The 20,516-nt window shown below is 45.4% G+C and overlaps 1 protein-coding gene across 2 annotated transcripts in view; it reads left to right on the top strand.

Annotated features, from left to right (window-relative positions):
- LOC123763006 (uncharacterized) overlaps positions 1-20,516 on the top strand; it is a 123,765-nt gene that overhangs the window by 37,974 nt on the left and 65,275 nt on the right. For both annotated transcript variants that reach the window (XM_045749920.2, XM_045749919.2), the window contains 4 exons: positions 1,667-1,748; positions 2,836-2,992; positions 4,932-5,089; positions 6,673-6,817. In XM_045749920.2, the coding sequence (XP_045605876.1) occupies positions 1,667-1,748; positions 2,836-2,992; positions 4,932-5,089; positions 6,673-6,817 (542 nt within the window). The remainder of the gene's footprint in view (positions 1-1,666; positions 1,749-2,835; positions 2,993-4,931; positions 5,090-6,672; positions 6,818-20,516) is intronic.

The following is a 20,516-nucleotide window of genomic DNA, read 5'->3' as shown; positions in this document are numbered from 1 at the left end:
AGCGTCTCTCTCGCTGGGCTTATCTGTTGGCTCTCCTGTTGCGTCGCCTGGTCTTCTGTTGGCTGACCTGTTGGTGTATATTTTGGGTTTATCTATTAGATTATCTGTTGACAAAGGTATGTTAGGTGGCCAGTTTGCCTCTCCGTCTCTTGGGTCAGCTCCTGGGAGATGTACTGGCCCTGATTGTGTCTCTCATGGTAGTGGTTCACCCCCCCCCCTCCCGTGGTGGTCACCTGTATCACGCACCATGTTGATAACCTTTATGAATCCCCCCCCCCCGCCAACATAGGTGACCTTTATGACCCCCCCCCCCCCCCCCCAACATAGGTGACCTTTATGAAACGTCCCCCTCATCCTCCCCCACCACCCACCCCATCCCGACTGTGGTGATGTCTCCCAACAAATGGTCTGAGCTGACTGATCATTGTCCACCCGACAAGGTGACACGGGGATGAATATTACCACCTGGGGCCTGACAGCTGAGTGGACAGCGCTTTGGATTCGTAGTCCTGAGGTCCCGGGGTCGATCCCCGGTGGACGCGGAAACAAATGGGCAGTTTCTTTCACCCTGATGGGCCTGTTCATCTAGCAGTAAATGGGTACCTAGGTGTTACCAATTTAACTCCCAGATAGCTGCTACGGGCTGCTTCCTGGGGGGGGGGGGTGTAACAGAAAGGAGGCCTAGTCGAGGACCGGGCCGCAGGAACGCTAAGCCCCGAAATCATCTTATAATATCATCATCTCTTATATGATTATATGCAACTTTGAAATAGTGAACAAAAATATTATAGAACTAATTATATAAGTTAGTTATAACGAATGTAGGAGCTGAAAAGAACTCGGGTCTTTTTAAAAGTAGTAAAGAATTATAAAGGAAAACAAAACTGCCCATATTAGTCAAGAGAAGTCGAACCAAACCATGAGAAGCAAATGCTGCACTGAATAACTGAAAACTCCAGAGTCACTTAGGTAAACCGGTTGGCCTGGCCGCCCCTGCATACACTGTTGGCGGGACCAACACGGGGCAGCCTCTTCCCCAGGGGGGGGTACGGGGCATGCCGCAGGTAGCAACTGTCATGGTAGAGGCGCGGTGGTCGGGTACACTACCATGGTAGGGAGGCGGTGGTCGGGTACACTACCATGGTAGAGTGGCGGTGGTCGGGTACACTACCATGGTAGAGGTGGTGGTGGTCGGGTACACTACCATGGTAGAGAGGCGGTGGTCGGGAACACTACCATGGCAGAGAGGCGGTGGTCGGGTACACTACCATGGCAGAGAGGCGGTGGTCGGGTACACTACCATGGTAGAGAGGTGGTGGTCGGGTACACCACCATGGTAGAGGGGCGGTGGTCGGGTACACCACCATGGTAGGGAGGTGGTGGTCGGGTACACACAGATAACATAGTGGAAGAGGGACCAGGTATCGCCGAAGGATTGACGATGGTGTCCAACATATTGGTGCAAGTAATATAGGGTTTTTTGACGAGTTTCCACCAGGTTTTTAAATTTAATTTATATTAATTTGTTTCATACGATAGATTCTTCTGCGTTGTTTCCCCACAAGAGTAGCAGGTGTGTCAGGAAGAGTTGAGCATCTATTAAAGTATTTTAAGCGTACATTAAAGTGTGTTAAGGTTGTATTAAGTGTGCCTCCTTCTGTTCCAGGAACGGCTGCGACTCCCCAGGTAACTGGCTCTACGCTGACGGCACCAAGTGCGAGGCCAACAGCTTCTGTGATTGGCTCTCGGTAAGCTGCCACCCATAGTGTCAACAAACTACTCACAACAGAGAACCACAGTGTGAAAAAATACGTGATTAGGGATCACGGGTGTATAGCCATGATGCCTAAGCCAAACCCTCCGCTAGTCCTACCCAGACCCACTTTATCGTAGTGGGTTTGGCTAGTCCCTCCGGACCCACTAGTCCGGTGGGTCTGGCTACATCACCACTGGGTGACCTCGCCACTCGGCTATGGGGACCTCAATAAGCTAAATGTGCTTCCTGTTCCTGACAACTAAAAATCAATTCAAAACTACTAGAGAATGGACCTTTTGCAGTAATAGATTATAGTTTAGAAAAATCTTATTAAATTGCTGCATGCTTCATGATACAGGCGTTAATCTTCGTGTCAGGAACTTGTACGAACATGTTTTACTAAGGAATTATTTATTAGTATAGTTGTTAGGCTCTGTCCTCTTGTTAAGATTTGTAACTTTGTCCGACAAAGACATTCTGGGCTCCATGCTGGCTTCCTTCGCAATGTGTTATACTAGTCTCATTGATCTTTCATTTCATATTTATTACTATTTTCGTATTTAGTTTGATTCCATTAATGTTCTGATAATACATCATTAAATTTTAACGCTAAAAGTATTTTATTAATGTTGAAGACAATATGTAGGCGTGGGTACTCGTGGCTACAGGTACTGTATAATGTAGGCTTGACGTCAGGATTAGAGTGGCACTAGATAAGTTAGCTACAGGGGCTTATATCTGATAAACATGAGAATGGTAATTATTTACCTGGTATGCTATGATAATTTTATATTATCATAAATTTGATATCAAACATATATTGTATGATACACATCATACATTATAACAAATTTGATATCACAAATTATGATAATTTGTGATTATTATTCAGTATTAGGTTCGTGCCGAGATGAATATTAAGCGACTCTGTCCTATGCTGATATAATGATTATATATTTTAGAATTTACATGTTGCATCTGATATATGATAATTATTAACATGAATGTGAGACATTGAGATGCTGAGAGAGCAGCTCCGCCAACCCTGAGTGAACGCCTCCCTTCTCCTCCTCCTGCAGGTGGGGTCGACCAACGAGTGGAACGCCCTGCCCACCAGCCTCTACGGTGCCTCCATCGCTGCCATGCTGGACGACTTCCCGGACACTTCCTACCGCTACAAGCTCCAGCCCTACCCCGCCGACCACTCCCTCCAGTACATGATCTGTCAGAAGGACTGTACGTTAACCCCTAAACCCTGTTTTCTAGCGGAGTTTCCCCTTATTTCCCCGTTTTACCTCGTATTACTTCGTCATGCATACTTTTGTGTTCATAGCTGCTAAGGATATTACAAATATATCGGATATTTATTAAGTAAATGATTATATCTAATGTAAAATGGGGTTCATCCAAAATACTTTAGTTAGTCCATTCATCTGGACTGTACTGTAGTCATCGTTGACCGTTTTCTCTGAACGAGTGTGTAAAGAAAATGGATTGAGGTGCTTTCATTCTTCAGGGGTAACATTGATATTTCTTAAGAGTGCGCTCCTTTGGCTTTGCAACTTTAGTAAAATATTTGTTATTTAGTTTAGTATCGGAAGTATAGTAAGTTCTATATATTATTTAATATTGTCTAATCATAAATGATTAGTATATAAAGCAGTAATATATTGGTATACTAGTAAGAAAATAGTGTAAAGTGGTAAATATTGTAAAGCCACTGGTCCGCAGTGTTCCCATCAGTTACTGAACACATTAGTATGTATACAGTATACATAATTATTTTATCATAATATATTTATCTACATTGTGTTAAAGACAGCTAGGTCCTCTTCCTACCACCAGCTAAATATGTGTGTGTGTTGATATCTTGGTAACATTACATACAGTATTAAGAAGTATACATCACAATGGGATGTTATGGTTTTAGAGTGTGTGTATTGTGACCAGTTTGATTTTGGGCTAAAGTGGTAAGCACCGTGTTTGTAATAGAACATTTTAGAACATTTTGACAGAATTTTAGAGATTTTATTAGATTAGAGAAATCCCATCCAAGAGATTTTAGCCATCTCTTGGATGGGATTTACCAGTATAGAGGAAGATTGCTGGGTCATCTATACGCTAGATTCTTAATAATAATAATAATAATAATAATAATAATAATAATAATAAATAATAAATAATAAATAATAATAATAATTTATTTTATTTATTTACAAGAAGGTACAATGGGTTGGTGAGATTACATTAGTGATATTTTTACATTCTTGCAAAGCCACTAACGCATTGCGTTTTGGGCAAGTCTTCCCTCAGTGGCACATTTCTTTTTAATTTATTCCCTGCTTAATGCACTCTGTTATGTTAGGTTAAGTTAGATGAAACTGTGTATCAGAGTGCAGGCATGAGTGAAACCTGTATGAGGGTGCAGGTGTGAGTGAAACTGTGTATCAGAGTGCAGGCGTGAGTGAAACCTGTATGAGGGTGCAGGCGTGATTGAAACCTGTATGAGGGTGCAGGCGTGATTGAAACCTGTATGAGGGTGCAGGCGTGAGTGAAACCTGTATGAGGGTGCAGGCGTGAGTGAAACCTGTATGAGGGTGCAGGCGTGAGTGAAACATCTGGCACTCGGATAACTGACAAGTTAAAGCGTATTGTCATTTATGTATATTATTATAACGACTCGAAGATAGTCTTTTATGGACATTCTTAAATATATTGAACTGTAATTTTAAGAGGTCTATCAGAATTATAAGTGAATTTTAATATCTGGCCAAGATTTTAATTTTACTTGAAGAGCAGAAAGTGCTTGTTCAGCCTGACATCTTAACTAATAGGCCGCATTTTTATACGTTATCGTAACTAACGTCACAAATGCAGCCTATTAAGAAGACACGACTTACAAATATTCAGGTTTTCTATACATTGGCCTCGATAGATTAGGCTAGCTGCTTGGCCTCGTATACTTCTGGTTAGCTTAAAAGGTTAGATTTAGTATAGCAAAAGAAGAGAACGGGCTCAACAACCCGTTCACGTTATTAAATCTTTGTGTGTACATAAGTTTTCATCTGTACAAGGCGTCAAGTTGCATACCACTTCAGTCTATTGTTGATGTTTTATGAAACTGTACAACTTTTGTTGTGGCCCTCCTGTAATGTGTTTTGTTGTTGTTGAGCAGCTGACAGCACCGAGCACCTCAAGCCCCGCAAGTTGTCTGTGAACGAGCGCCTCTCCAACGTGGTCCTCGAGTGGCAGCGACCTGCCTGCAGCGGCGACATCACCTCCTATATCCTCGTCCTCCTTGGCGGATCTGTCTCTTACGACACTGAGATGAGGGTAAGAAACTTGCAACACATTAAGGGGGAAAGGGTAGAGCTTTGAGCAGTCAGGGAGAGGTCTGGTTGTAAATGAGGTAGATGGGAGGAATAGAGTTTAACATAAGGGGAAGGAAGGAAGGAATAAGAGGACTGGCGTACGTCTAGAGGAAGGCGATGACTGAGCAGTGAGAGAGTAATTATAAAATAATGGTTATTGGATCCTATAATTGATGAGTGATAATAGAATTATAAATAAAGATGATTATTACAAATACAATTCTAATGCGAGAACATAAGTTAATATTTTTGTAATTTGTTCACAAAGAATATAACAAACCAGGTAAAGTAAAGGATCGGACAGTTTAGTAAGATAATATAGTCGCCAGTGTTGACATTCGTTACAAAGACAAGAAGTAAATGTCAACAAACAACGACACACCTGCCTTGGCCAAATTTACCATTCCTCTCCCTACGTCTGTTCCACTTACCTCTTCTCTTCCCCCGCCTTTAATTATATCATCACTACACCCCCTTGTATTCAGCTCTCTTCCCACTCACGTTCTCCTCACTATGCACATTGTCAGTAGCAAAGACAAAGTGGACAAGTACACATCACCACCACCATGACATCAACATTAGGCAGTGATGTGGTGGAGGCTGAATCCATACACAGGTTCGAACGTAGATATGACAAACCCCAATATGTTCAGCAACCTGTACACCAGTTGACAGTTTAGAAGCATAACCAGAGAGTCGAAGCTTAACCCCCGCAAGCACAACTAGGTGGGTACATCAACTTACACACCACCGCCTTAAGGGAAACAACAGAACCACACAACTGTAAAAGACATATGATCTGGTAGGGCTCATGTAAGCCATTTTGTCTTATCTAAAAAGAGACAGCATCTCCACACATCCTTCCAGCTCTTCTCTCTTCATTCCTCTCTTCTTCACCATGTACACTCTTCTTGACACGAGTAGTCACAGCTGTGGAGAGTCTCACACGCAAGGAGAAGCACTTGACAGAGGTGGTCAAGGAGGGGCTCCTCAACTCCTTCACATTACTACTACTCGATTTGAATGAGCTTGTTTTGGCCTTAAATTATTTATATTTTGAGTATATATATCTTGTCACTACCGCTTTTGGAACGTGGTGAGAATGACTTGAAACAACACTCACCGCTAGTTTGTCACCACTACACACCTCACTCACCACTACACACCTCACTCACCACTACACACCTCACTCACCACTACACACCTCACTCACCACTACACACCTCACTCACCACTACACACCTCACTCACCACTACACACCTCACTCACCACTACACACCTCACTCACCACTACACACCTCACTCACCACTACACACCTCACTCACCACTACACACCTCACTCGCCACTACACACCTCACTCACCACTACACACCTCACTCACCACATCCACCACCAGCTATCCAGCCTCACAACAGTAAGATAAATTCAGAGACTAGTCATAAACCTGTAAAGTGCTCAACATTGAGATTAGCGGCTTACCCAACAACACACCTTAATCATGAGGAACCGAATGAGTAAAGACGTGTGTGTATCCTCCCACAGTGTACCGAGCAGCAGTGTAGCTTCACCCTCAACCCCGAGGACTGCAACTACTGCATCCACCCCAACACCGACTACACCTTCAGCGTGGCGGCCGTCCTCTCTGACTCCCAGCTGGGACCCGCCATCACCATCAACAAGAAGATCGGTGAGTACCTCGTCTGCTCTTCCTGTGCTCCTGGTGGTGGCTCCCTCTCATCCTGTGACTACTGTATTTACTCCCAAGACTTTGCCTTTGTTACCAGTGTAACAATTGTGTGTAAGGAGAGTTGAGAATGTGGCAAGGAAACTAAGACACTACCAGCCGAGCCTTGACAGTTCTGGTGTCGGGTGTCATACTGGCTGCGTTTTGGAAAGATATTCTTGAGAGGGGCTCAGTCCAGGCCTGTGGCTGGCCCGGCTGGTGAATGACCAGAGTCCTGCAATAGTTAAGTGGTACTCTGGGGAATGTAAGAGTGTCTCTAGTGATGGAAAGACAATCGCCTTTCCAGAGGGGGAGAACAGCGAACGGAAAGGTCCCACGAGGAATGGAACAGGCTAAGGGCGTTTCTGTGGTAGCCAGCACTCGAGGGAGGGGGGGGGGTGGAGATGGTAGCCAACACTCGAGGAAGGGGGGTGGAGGTGGTCAGCACTCAAGGGGGGGGAGGGAAGAGTTGCTACAGACGATACACTTCCTAGTGATTGAAGACGAGTGAAAGGCATTGTATGAGAGTGCGGGTGTGTTGTGGACACGAGTGAGAGATAATGCAGGCTGGGGGCGGGAGCGGAGGTGAGAGAGTAGAGGACATAACATATTCCTCCCCAACCCTCCATCTGCTGGGCTGCGTGTCTGCGGTCAAGTTCATTAGCATCCCCTTGACAACACTAAGTCATGCAACCCATAAGCTTAGTCTTCCCCCCAAGACCAATACTAATACCAGGCTTCAAGTGGCAACTGACCCACTGAGTGTTCGTTTAACAAATGTTGAATAATGTTATTAACCCGGTGACTACTTCAACGGTGCCAGACTTCACACCTCGACCCGGGTCCCGGGAGACCTTCCTGGTGCTCCTCAGCTCTGCAACAGCCTGCGACAAGCGTGCAGCCGAGACGTCCATTCATGAATGACACACTCCTTATAAATTTCAAACCTGTCTTGCTTGTAAGGTGACGAACATTATCCGCGAGGCTCTGGGGTTTATTAAGACGGCTGAATGTCTTCCACCAGAGCTGAGAGCTGGGGACAGTATGTGACCAGTGATGTGTTGGCGGCTGGTTACCCACACCCCTGGGTGTCATGCCCCTGGGTCAACCCGTTCTCGCACTTGCTTTTAGTCAATATTGGCTTATTTAATAGGTGCATATGTGACATACTAATTGTTAATATTTTAGTTTACCTTGAAAAGCTTCATAGAAAACACCGACCTCACCTAACCTCCTTAGTATGTTAAGATAAGCATCTTATTGCTTCTTAGGTTAAGTAATAATTGTAATTAAGAAGCAATAAGATGCTTATCTTAACATACTAAGAAGGTTAGGTAAGGTCGGTGTTTTCTATGAAGCTTTTCAAGGTAAACTAAAATATTTACAATCAATTAGTATGTCACATATGCACTTATTAAATAAGCCAATATTGACTATAAGCAAGTGCGAGAACGGGTTGCAGGAGTACTGCAGCCCAGTTAAACCGGCAAAATACAAATGAGGCTTTTAGCACGATGACATGAATCTCTAAAAATATATATATTCTCCAACGACACTGATTCATCAGTTAACTTATTTACAAAGGCATCGTTTATGAACTGCTTGTGAAAGTTGTTGCCAAGACTTCTTATATTTGTGGATACTTCTAAACTTGGGCAGAAATCGTCATTAACTTGTAAACGCGTGTAAATGTGTCACATAACTCAGTGCCCGGACGCTGGAGGACTGTAAACAGCCATGTGTAAAACAAATTGGGAACATTAAGTTATCTTGATGGATAGGTTGGGTGAGGGGGGGGGGGAAGGGGAGGGAAGGGGTGGGGGAGAGAAAGCAGAGAGAAGAGCAGTAAGCGATATAAGAAAGGTATGAGAGACGTAATGTGTGATAAGTGGTGGTGGGAGGTGGTGGGGTGGGGGAGATAAGTAATTAGGTGGTGGGGAGAGAGGGAGAGGGAGTGGTGGGGTGGGGAGCGAGAGGGGGAGAAATATTGGTATATTAGAGGGTGAGAAAAAATTACCACCGCCCAGACAAAAAGCCTTTGGATATAATCCATTTGTAATTACCCAAAAAGTATCGTTGAGGCCTAAGATAGTTCATACGTGTACTATACTAATCCTAGGAATATTTAAGTTTGATTTTTAGCTTTATTATTTCTGGATTATAAAAACAGTACAATAGGTGACTTACCTGGGGTCCATAAGTGTGTATTAGTAGGAGGGAGCAGGTAGTTACAAGCACCAAGACAGGATGGTTGTGGCGGCCCTGGTCGCTGCCTCGTTAGTTCCCGGGAGTACTGGTCATTAGCCCCGGTAAGATGGTCTTGGTGTACTGCTCGCCAGGCACCTCCAGTACTGATGACTCTCTTGCGTCACAGCTTCACTCTTGGGTATGAGAATACCCGGAGACGGCTGACATAAGTGTCGGGGTTACACACACACACACACACACACACACACACACACACACACACACACACACACACACACACACACACACACACACCCACACACCAGTAGGCTCAGGAATCTGTATACCAGTTGATTGACAGTTGAGAGGCGGGACCAAAGAGCCAGAGCTCAACCCCCGCAAACACAATTAGGTGAGTACAAATAGGCGAGTACACACACACACACACAGTTTTCCCCCCTTCAGCTACGCAGTGTGTACTCACCAACTAGGTGAGTACACACTGCGTAGCGGAAGGGGTCTGGTAGCTGAGTTGACATCACGCCCAGGACTCGTAATCCTGTGGCCCGGGTTCGATTCCCGGCGCCGGCAGAGACAAATGGGCAGTTTTTTTTTCACCCAGTTACCTAACAGTAAATAGGTACCTGGGAGTTAAACAGCTGGTACGGGCTGCTTCGTGTGTGTGTGTGTGTGTGTACAACCCGTTCTCGCACTTCCTTACTGTCAATATTGGCTTATTTAATAAGTGCTTATGTGACATACTAATTGGTTGTGAATATATTACTTTACCTTGAAAAGCTTCATAGAAAACACCGACCTCACCTAACCTTCGTAGTATGTTAAGATAATCATCTTATTGCTTCTTATTTACAATTATTACTTACTATCAACGGTATAGGTTAAGTAATAATTGTAATTAAGAAGCAATAAGATGCTTATCTTAACACACTAAGAAGGTTAGGTGAGGTCGGTGTTTTCTATGAAGCTTTTCAAGCTAAACAAATATATTCACAATAAATTAGTATGTCACATAAGCACTTATTAAATAAGCCATTATTGACTATAAGCAAGTGCGAGACCAGGTTGGTGTGTACTCACCTAATTGTGCTTGCAGGGGTTGAGCTTTGTCTCTTTGGTCCCGCCTCTCAACTGTCAATCAACTGGTGTGCAGAACTATGCGTGTGTGTGTGTGTGTGTGTGTGTGAAAAATTAGTGGTTAGTAACAGTTGATTAATAGTTGAGAGGCGGGCCGAGTGTCAGAGGTCAACCCTCGCAAGCACAATTAGGTGAACACACACACAAAGAAAGTTTTCTTTTGCCAAGAGAGTGGTAGACGGTTGGAAGAAGCTAAGTGAGACGGTGGTGGAGGCCAAATCGTCAGTAGGTCAAAGAGTTATACGACAAAGAGTACTGGGAAGACGGGACACCGAGCATAGCTCTCATCTTGTAACTACACTTCGGTAGTTACCCAGAGTACATTTACACACTCACACAGTGTGTACGCGTACATGTACTCTGTGTAACTACCTCCCAGTAGTTAGGTCGATTAGTTAGGGATTTAGTTTTGTGTTCACCTAGTTGTGCTTGCGGGGGTTGAGCTTCGGTTATTTGGCTCCGCCTCTCAACCGTCAATCAACTGGTGTACAGGTTCCTGAGCCTACTGGGCTCTATCATATCTACATTTGAAACTGTGTATGGAGTCGGCCTCCACCACATCACTGCCTAATGCATTCCACCTGTTAACTACCCTGACTGAAATAATTCTTTCTAATGTCTCTGTGGCCCATTTTGGTTACTCATTTTCCACCTGTCCCCCCTTGTTTTTGTTCCGTCCATGCTAAGTAGTTTGTCTACCCTGTCAATTCCTCTTGAGAATTTTGTAGGTGGCGAACATGTCTCTTAACTCTTCTGCCTTCCAGGGACGTCAGGTTTCGCTCCCGTAGCCATTCCTCGTGAGTCGTACCTCTCAACTCTGGGAATAGTCTGGTGGCATACCTCTGACTCTTGTGTTTAACTACGTATGGACTCCAGGCTGGAGCTGCACATTCCATATGCATATGTGTGTGTGTGTGTGTGTGTGTGTGTGTGTGTACTCGCCTAGTTGTGTGTGTGTGTGTGTGACCAAACAACCGGTGACCTACATATTACCAAGCTCCACGACCTGCGTTTCTTGCCCGAAACGCTGTGCGTAATAGTGGCTTTAGGTATTGTATGTAGTAGCTCTATTTATAAATCCAACATTATTTGTAAATCATCTACGTATCTACTCTTCCTGACTAAAAATTTGAATTTGAATTTTTTAATTTGAATAAGGATATCCCAACGGACGCCTTACGCGAGAGTGTTAGCCATCAGCGCATTCCGTAGCTGCTCTCACACTGAGGGTCTAGGTAATGGTAATGTAGGTTGTGAGCCGCCTAGTGTGAGGCGACGTGCATGCTGCCCACGCACACGCCGGCATACCAACGCTGGGAAAGCAAATGCAGAATAAATAAATAAATCGTAGCGTAAAAGAGTCGGTGAATACTGATAAGTTGTGTATGGCGGCGCTGGCAACGCTGCAGGTACACAGCGACGCGCCAGGAATGTGAGTGACGCACTCACTTCCCCCCCCCCCCCCTCATACTGTGAGCGACGCACTCACTTGGCCCTCTCTCATACTGTGAGCGACGCACTCACTTCCCCCCTATCATACTGTGAGGGACGCACTCACTTCCCCCCCCCCACGCACTGTGAGGGACGCACTCCCCCCCCCCCCACGCACTGTGAGGGACGCACTCCCCCCCCCCCCCACGCACTGTGAGGGACGCACTCACTCCCCCCCCACACACTGTGAGGGACGCACTCACTTCCCCCCTCATACTGTGAGGGACGCACTCACTTCCCCCCCCCCTCATACTGTGAGGGACGCACTCGCTTCCCCCCCTCATACTGTGAGGGACGCACTCGCTTCCCCCTCACACTGTGAGGGGACACACTCGCTTCCCCCCCCCCCCTCCCTCACACTCACCTTCACGTGCTTGTAAACAAACCCCCCTCCCCCCCCCCCTCAAAAAAAATATTTGCGGTAACCAAAGTTATGAGAGGGTGTTACAAACAGGTGTAAACAGCTAGACAGGCGGGAGATATGTCCTCCTTGCAAGCGGGTGAAAGCTGCCTCCGACCCGAAGCAGGATCTTCAGACCAAGCAGGCGGGCGGTGGGCGGGTTTGGGGTGGGCGGGCGGGCGGTGGGTTTGGTGAGGTGGGTGGGTGTTTGGGCCACCAGGCGGGTGAGGGATAGTTTGAGAGGGTGGGTGGGGAGGGTGGATGACATACATGGTACAGCTGGCTAGGATGGGGGATGGGGGAGGGCTGGCACTGGGGAGATATAATAGGGAGGAAGACATGCAGAGTGGGGCGCCTGGTGCCGGTTCAATGTTGGGCCGTGGACCTGAATGGTAAAGGTATACCCAGTCATTTCTTTGATGTCTGCCCCTCTCCGTCTAGAACCACTGACATATATATGTGTGTGTATATATATATATATATATATATATATATATATATATATATATATATATATATATATATATATATATATATATATATATATATATATATATATATATATATATATATATCTCGGATCACGAACGTAGAATCAAGACAGGAATTTCCTTAAGAACTTTCGTATTTGATAATACATCTTCAGAATAATGAATATATATTATACGAAAGTACGTGGAGGAAATTCTTGTCTTAATTCTTCGTTCGTGGTCAGACAGTCATTTTGTTCACGCGTTAATTTCTTCGTGGTTTACACACACACACAATGTTTATATATATATATATATATATATATATATATATATATATATATATATATAATATATATTATATATATTATATATATTATATAATTATTACACAATATTAGGAACACTTACGAGATCATTGAAGATGATCTCTAACCCCTAAACTGCGCACCTGTTGAGAACTACCACATCCAAGTGCATCCGATTAAACAAATTTTCCAATTCTAATGTCAATAAATCTGAGATTAGTGTCAAGGTTCATCACTGCCACAGGCTGAGATTGACAGCCCCTGAGATTGACAGGAACTGTGATTAAATGCCAAGATATCAAGATATTATAGCTTACGATAAAATATGTAGCAATGCACGCCAGAGAAATAAGTTAAAGTTACTAACAAAAATATGAAAATTAAATATAAAATTTCTATGTAAACTCTTCATTAAGAGTGAAGTGTGTTGTGGTAAGTGTGCTATATAAGGCGGTGTGTTACACTCGAGGGAAACCTCCACAGATCTCCAGTATCAGCTCTTGATACTGGTAATGGCTCAAAAGGGCCACCACTTACGGGCTATTCATGCCCGTGCCACCTTTTGGGTGGCTTAATCTTCATCAATCAATCAATCAATCACTCAAGGGAAGGCATCGGTGCTCTCTACACTGGTGACACTTGCACCCCACGTCCGGCTCTCACAGTACGTGCTAGCCGGATACCTGCATAGCTCCCTAACCCACACTAAGCTTCTAACCTGCTTAGCAAGCTAAGACGTGGAGCACCCGGCCGGGTAGCTGCTCAGGCATCCCACACACGCCAGTTGCTTTAAGAGATATGAAAACAACAGTGAACTAATTTAAGAATGTGAATGTTGATCAATAATGCGGAATTTATATGATGTAGAAAACCAGGAACACGCGTCGGAAGTTGGTAACACCATTGCCACTCTGTTCAAACAATTAAACGTTATTTTCAACTCGGTAAACAGTGCCGGATGAGTAAACACAGGGATGAGTCTGTCGACTTTCCCCTCTTCGTCATGTCTGCCTTGTTAGCTATACCTGTGGAGGTTATCCTACTGTAGTGTGTCCTTAGGTGGCGTACAATCGACTTGAGAATGGTCCAGGACGGACCGAAACGTCGTCGTCCCTTCACCTTCTAGTGTGTGGTCTGGTCAACATGGTCTGGAACATGGCGCGAGGAATGGAAGTTGTGAGACAACATACAATGCGTTATTGACACGATGGGGGAAAGGCCTCGACACTGATAAATAACACCGGAATAGGAGAAAAAGTTCAGAAGGAAAGATAGTAAAGATATCAAAGGCGTGGGGGGGGGGCAATAAAGGAGGTGAGGGTCTCTGGCGAGAGTAAAAATAAGAGCATATCGTTAGCGACACCCGGATTTATAGCGCTTGTTCGAGGTTAGCTAAACGACATGCGGGTAGGTGTTTGACTGGGCGGGTGAAGGTTAAGCTATGCTAGAGATGGGCGGCGAGTGGGCGTGTGGGCGTAGCTAGGAGACACGATGGGAGGTGGTTTTATAAAATATTTAATGTGTTTTATATGTGTGTGACCCAAGCGCCTGACGGAGAGAGCGTAGTGGGATTGACTGATAGTTTCACTCGCGCCCCGCAGCAACGAGGTCATTAGAGCCGGATTAACAACCATCCATCCCACCAAACACACAACAAAACTACGACGTTGCTACAACGTTCGAACGAGTTTTAACACCTCCTAACTAGTTATAACAACCAATATAGCAATTTGTATAAACGTTCTAATACGCCATAAACACGTTAAGCCAAGATGTAACAACTTTATTACAAGCTGTAACAAGCGGAAAATAGGGACAGTTACGGTTTGTGTTTCCAGGGATATAACCTTCGGGTTACGTTAAAACTCTTAGGTCGGCAACCCAGCAGAAGTCTGTGGCCCCACAAGACTGTTGGGTTTATATCTACAAAATTAGTCTTTGTCTAGTCAAGAGCAGAAAAAGGTTTTCATATGCCAGACGGGACTGGTGTACTGGAGGCTGGAGTACACAATCCCCCGCGGGAGGACGGTGGTAGGCCAAGGGTGTGAGGGACACCGGCGGGACGCTGCAATACCGAAGTTACTTCTGGTGACAAAGACAAAACACGTCTATGTGTTATTCCATTCGGGAGCTGTTTGTGAATTTTTGTTCTGGGAGACCCCCAGGGTGTCTGGGAGGACCCCCAGGGTGTCTGGGAGGACCCCCAGGGTGTCTGGGAGGACCCCCAGGGTGTCTGGGAGGACCCCCAGGGTGTCTGGGAGGACCCCCAGGGTGTCTGGGAGGACCCCCAGGGTGTCTGGGAGGACCCCCAGGGTGTCTGGGAGGACCCCCAGGGTGTCTGGGAGGACCCCCAGGGTGTCTGGGAGGACCCCCAGGGTGTCTGGGAGGACCCCCAGGGTGTCTGGGAGGACCCCCAGGGTGTCTGGGAGGACCCCCAGGGTGTCTGGGAGGACCCCCAGGGTGTCTGGGAGGACCCCCAGGGTGTCTGGGAGGACCCCCAGGGTGTCTGGGAGGACCCCCAGGGTGCGTGACAGAAAACGGCGTGTGGCTGAGGCGTGAAGGACGTCGCCCAAGACCTCTCCGGTAAAAGAAGACAAAATTGTCGCCCGCATAAAAACGGTTAAGGAAAATACTTATGGAATCGTTAGCAGCGGGATATATATCATCAGTATATATTTATATATATTTGTTGAAGGTCGCGGCACTTCCGTATGCTGGCTTTTGAGGGATAATGATGTTGTGCGTCTGGGCGTCGAAGGGGTGGAATAATAGAAAACTGTCAAGGTTAGATTTTAAAGGGGGGACCTCGGTGAATTATGAGACATTGTTATAAACGGTGATGCAGTGTGTGGCCATGAAGACTGGCTTCCTTGATGGTCTGCTGCCTCTCTGACGTGTGTGTACTCGTCTTCCACCCTCTCAATTCACTCTTTACGGTCTCTGTTTATCAAAATGACGCAGTAATCCAAAATTGCCTTTTATTCCACAACCAAAAGTTTCTTACTAACCCTGTAATGAAGGTATAGGTATACCGAGAGGTGAAGTCCTCTTCCAGCTGGGCCCTGATGTAAGAGCATTAGTAAGAGGGATAGAAGCCCTAAATCAGAAAATAGTAAATACAGAATATGCTGTCATATTCAATGAGATACCGAGAGATGTATGTATAGACTGAGAGCATACTTTAGTCCTGACCAATGTTCAGGACTTGAGTGTTAGTGTGTCGATAAGTTGTCGTTGTTGCCTTAAACTCTGAGGGCCTGACAGGCCTCGGGTCCAAGCCTGCAAGCAACGTCGCCACATAATATCGTTGAGCGTAGAGAGACTGGGCTAACGGTCTTATCCATAAGTATTTCAGTGCCTCATCATGTCTGCCCTTGGTAATGTGGGAGACGTGGAACGGTGGTTTGACTCCTGCATACGAAGGGTGTGTGGGACTGGGTTCTATCCCACGGATACAATAAAGGATGAAGAGGTAGGGGCAGCCTGGCGCCAGCCCCACAGCCTAGCATACTAATGTTCGTTTGATAGTCGGTGACCGCTTGGCCCCGTCGTCGCCTCTCGGCAAACTGCGTTTGGCCAGGGCTATCTAGGTGCGATTTCTATTATTGCTTAACGTCAGCGCTTTGATTTTTTGCCCTTGGCATTATCTTGCTAGTATTGCTTAGTTCTCGCCTTGCCAGGTGGCAGTCATAGGTCTCCTCCTGCAGATCGTGCATCGGTTTGTATAAGTTACGAGTAAAGGTTGTGTGACTGAGTATTGTTGTGATCAGTGTTGTACAGTGTCGCTGCGAGGCACCTCACCAACATCCAGTCTATGGCACTAATTGACCACTTACCATGCACTCTCTTGTGTAATAGTTAACAAAACTTCAGTGAAATGTTAATAAATTCAACACAATGTTAGGTTACATTACAACTAAATCTGGAATAATAATACCAAACAGAAAACGCATGGGAAGGCTTAACAGCCTACGACACACTTCAGTTATTAAACCACGAAAGAGAGCAAAGTCTTCCTTCGTTGATAATGATAAACACTGAAGCTCTTATGTTTTGAGAAATAAATGATAATCACACGACACATTAACACGCGTAATTTCCTTGAGAGGAGCATGACAAGAAACAAATGAGCATCGCCTGCATAAAGACTTAACACGTAAAACAAAACAAGAGAGTTGTGGCAAGTAATAAGTACTGGAACATAACCGGTTAAAAATCAAAAGAGCATCACGAGTGAATGTCAGACCCTTCATTAAAGCACCAGTATGGATGCATGGTAACATGTTTCACAGTAAAAGTACCGTTCGTGTTTGCATTAATACATAAATGAGCATCGCTATTGAATAACTTGATCAGCAGCTTGTCCACGACACTGCGACTCGTGGTCTTCGCGTCGTCTATCAGAAAACAAAAGAGGGTCACCAGGCTGACAGTAACGCATTTATAAGCCTGCCAGTGATGAATGCTACGCCTTGTTACATCCATATTTTGGGAGCGACTTGTCTTGTATAAGAGGTGTGTGTAGTAGACGGCTTATAAGGCGAGCCAGCTCCCTCATACAGGCTCAGGAGCTGGTGAGCCGAGCCAGCTCCCATGTACAGGCTCAGGAGCTGGTGAGCCGAGCCAGCTCCCATATACAGGCTCAGGAGCTGGTGAGCCGAGCCAGCTCCCATATACAGGCTCAGCCATATATTACAAAGATATCTTTATTGGTTGGTTAATGGTTTGACTATGAGAACTTTGGTATAGTGCTGCCTAATAAAGATGTGTGTTTGCAGTTGTGAAGGTTGTGTGTTAGGCCTTTATTGGAGGCACTTGCCCACATTCTTGACGTGTAGGCAAGATGTGTTAGGGCTTAAACAAGACAATATAGCTGTGGATTCATTGTCAAATTATATTTTTATTCAGTATTTTCATCTTGTGTTTCTGGGAGTGTGTAGTAAGTGTTTATGTAAGTGTTGCTGGGTATGATTGGGACGTTGTCATCTAAGTAATTTGTGTGTGTGTGTGTGTGTGTGTGTGTGTGTGTGTGTGTGTGTGTGTGTGTGTGTGTGTGTGTGTGTGTGTGTGTGTGTGTGAGCGACTGGCTGCCTCCTTGGAGCTCGCTACTTACCCTACTGTTGAAGTTACCAGACCTGAGCCCGCTCCTCTTGTTCTGTCCCAGCTTCCATTCCAACTTCACCCTCCCTTCCCCATCATTTCTACCTCTCTTCCTTCCTTTCTCTCCTTTCTAGCCTCATGCAACCCCCCCCCCCCCCTCCTCCCTCAACCCTTCACTCCCCCAGACTTCGCCTACCTGAGGGTGGGTGTCTGGGGATCTAGCCGCAGCATTCCACACATACCCCGCCTCTGCCCCCCGGGTCCTGGACTTCAAGGGCACCATCCACAACCCACTAACCCTAAATATGCTGGCATATGTATATTTGATGGTGTGCACGATGCAATAAATAGTACTGTATTAAGCTGGGGATGTTGAGGACACGGACAAAGAGTACAGCAAGTATGGCGCCTCGCTGGTTACGTCTACACAAATTAAAACGATGTTAAACTATTATTGAAAATTTTAGAATGAATAACTACTTCATTCTATTCCTTTTCTTACACTCTTTCCTCCTCCCTTTCCCTACATTCTATCCTCCTTCCTTTCCCTACATTCTATCCTTCCCTTCCAGCATTCGATTCCTCTCCCATGTCTACTTTCCATCCCTCTCTGCTACCTATCCTTCCTGTCATTCTGCCCTCTGATTCCTTCCCTCCTCTCCTTCCATTCCCCTTTTCTTCTCCCTTTCCATTATACGTTCCTCCGTCTCTAAGGATGCTCTGTTGTAACTTACCGAAATGCGCAACAGGCTCGTGTAACGCGTAAAATGATCTTCAAAGACTTCAATTTCAACTTTCTTCCCCAGTGAAGAGGAACTGATGATACCACATACCCAAGTATAAGCTCGCTGCTAATATTTGAACGAGTTTGTTTCGTGTTAATGGCTTGTGCTGTGTCTAATAGTCTATTGTCGCTGAATTATTTCGTCGTTTACTGGCCAAGATATATTTGGTGATTGTCTGGTTGTGTGAAGACTTATGTAATCTATAATGGAGCATAGTTTGAGAGGTGTCAGTGGTCTTAGAGGATGATAATGGGGCTGACAGTCCACAAGTGGACAACATTCGTGTCTGAAGCCGGGCATTGAGTGACACAGCCGTACGAGGGTGTGAGAAATATCTGGGTGAAGATCGGACAAAGTGGTTGTTCAAGCTTGTGGGGTCTTGGCAATGTCAATAGCCATATCTAGGCTTGTACTCTTCAGTAGCCTTTAAATGGTGAAGTCCAGATCTTTTGGCAATAACTGTCAACCTGTTTCCTCTCCTCGTCACCTGGGCAGAGATGTCCCACGTGATCCTTGGAAGTCTTGTTTGATGCGAGGATGAGGTTAGTTATCTAAATATACTCATCCTCTTGCAAGGATCACATTACTCATTTATTTTGGAATTAGTTTTCTGAACATTCTTGATACTTTGTGCATGTATCTTACTGTAGTTATGTGAACTGTAATCTGCTCTCTCCCGTCTACTGCATCCCGTCAACTCTCTGGTATTCTCTCTCCGCGGCCGCTGGTGTGACGGAGGCAGTACAGTAATTAGCATGGTAGTTTCACTGGCTGTTAGACGCGTAGCGTGGCAGTTACAGCGACACGGACCCGCTGCTCGCAATGTGTTCTGCTTTCACTTCGTTCTTTGTTGTGATATTTGTCATTGTCGGTAATTAGTGCGGGTATGTAACCAGATGTAACGCCCCCCCCCCCCCTCCCCCGCCTCACAAGGCGTGTAGTGGCGTGGAGGGGACCCTACACACACACACACACACACACACACACACACACACACACACACACACACACACACACACACACACACCCGAGCATATCCCCTCTAACTACACTTGGGTCATTACACTCGCACATTCAAATTATGGAACAAAAGACATAACTGGAAACCCAGAAGCGCCTCAAGGATGTAAGAAAGAACTTTGTCAGTCTCAGAGTCGTAAGTAACTGAAACGAACTAAACGAGGAAGTCGTCGACACCACTTCCATACTCGTCTTTATATGTAAATATGGTAAGAAAACGAGTGAAATGTCACTGCACGGAACAACTGTTGACTGAAAGGCGGGGCTTAAGAGCAGATGCTCAACCCTGCAAGCTCAACTAGCTGTGTAAACACACGTCATCGTGGCCGAGCGGACAGCGCTCAATAGTTGTATTCCAAAGGGCCAGGGTTCGATTCCCGGATCCAACGGGCACAAATAGTAAATACAGAGTGAGAGAATATATAAAATTTCGTAATAATAATAATAATACCTAACATAAACTTTCGTTGTGTAATTGTTTATTTGTGTGTGTTTAGCGCCTCTCGGCTTATAAAACACCCATTGTTAACTTTTGTTCTCTCTATCTCCCCACAGGTAAGTTATGGTAACACCGGGTGACGGCTGACCACTGAATCACAGGTAGGAAACATCAGGTCGAGTCTGGTGTGTAGAGTCGAGCCCCACATGTTGTCTCTTTGTCTGGGTCAGCCAGAGACTCCTGCGTGGTTGGTTACCTTATGGTCAAATCTTGATATCAAGAAAGATATCAAGATAAGATGTCGGCCG

The sequence above is a fragment of the Procambarus clarkii genome, chromosome 47 (assembly GCF_040958095.1).
Source record: "Procambarus clarkii isolate CNS0578487 chromosome 47, FALCON_Pclarkii_2.0, whole genome shotgun sequence".
Lineage (NCBI taxonomy): Eukaryota > Metazoa > Arthropoda > Malacostraca > Decapoda > Cambaridae > Procambarus > Procambarus clarkii.
The sequence above is the reverse complement of the archived record's forward strand: the minus strand, read 5'-3'. Positions and strand labels throughout refer to the sequence as shown.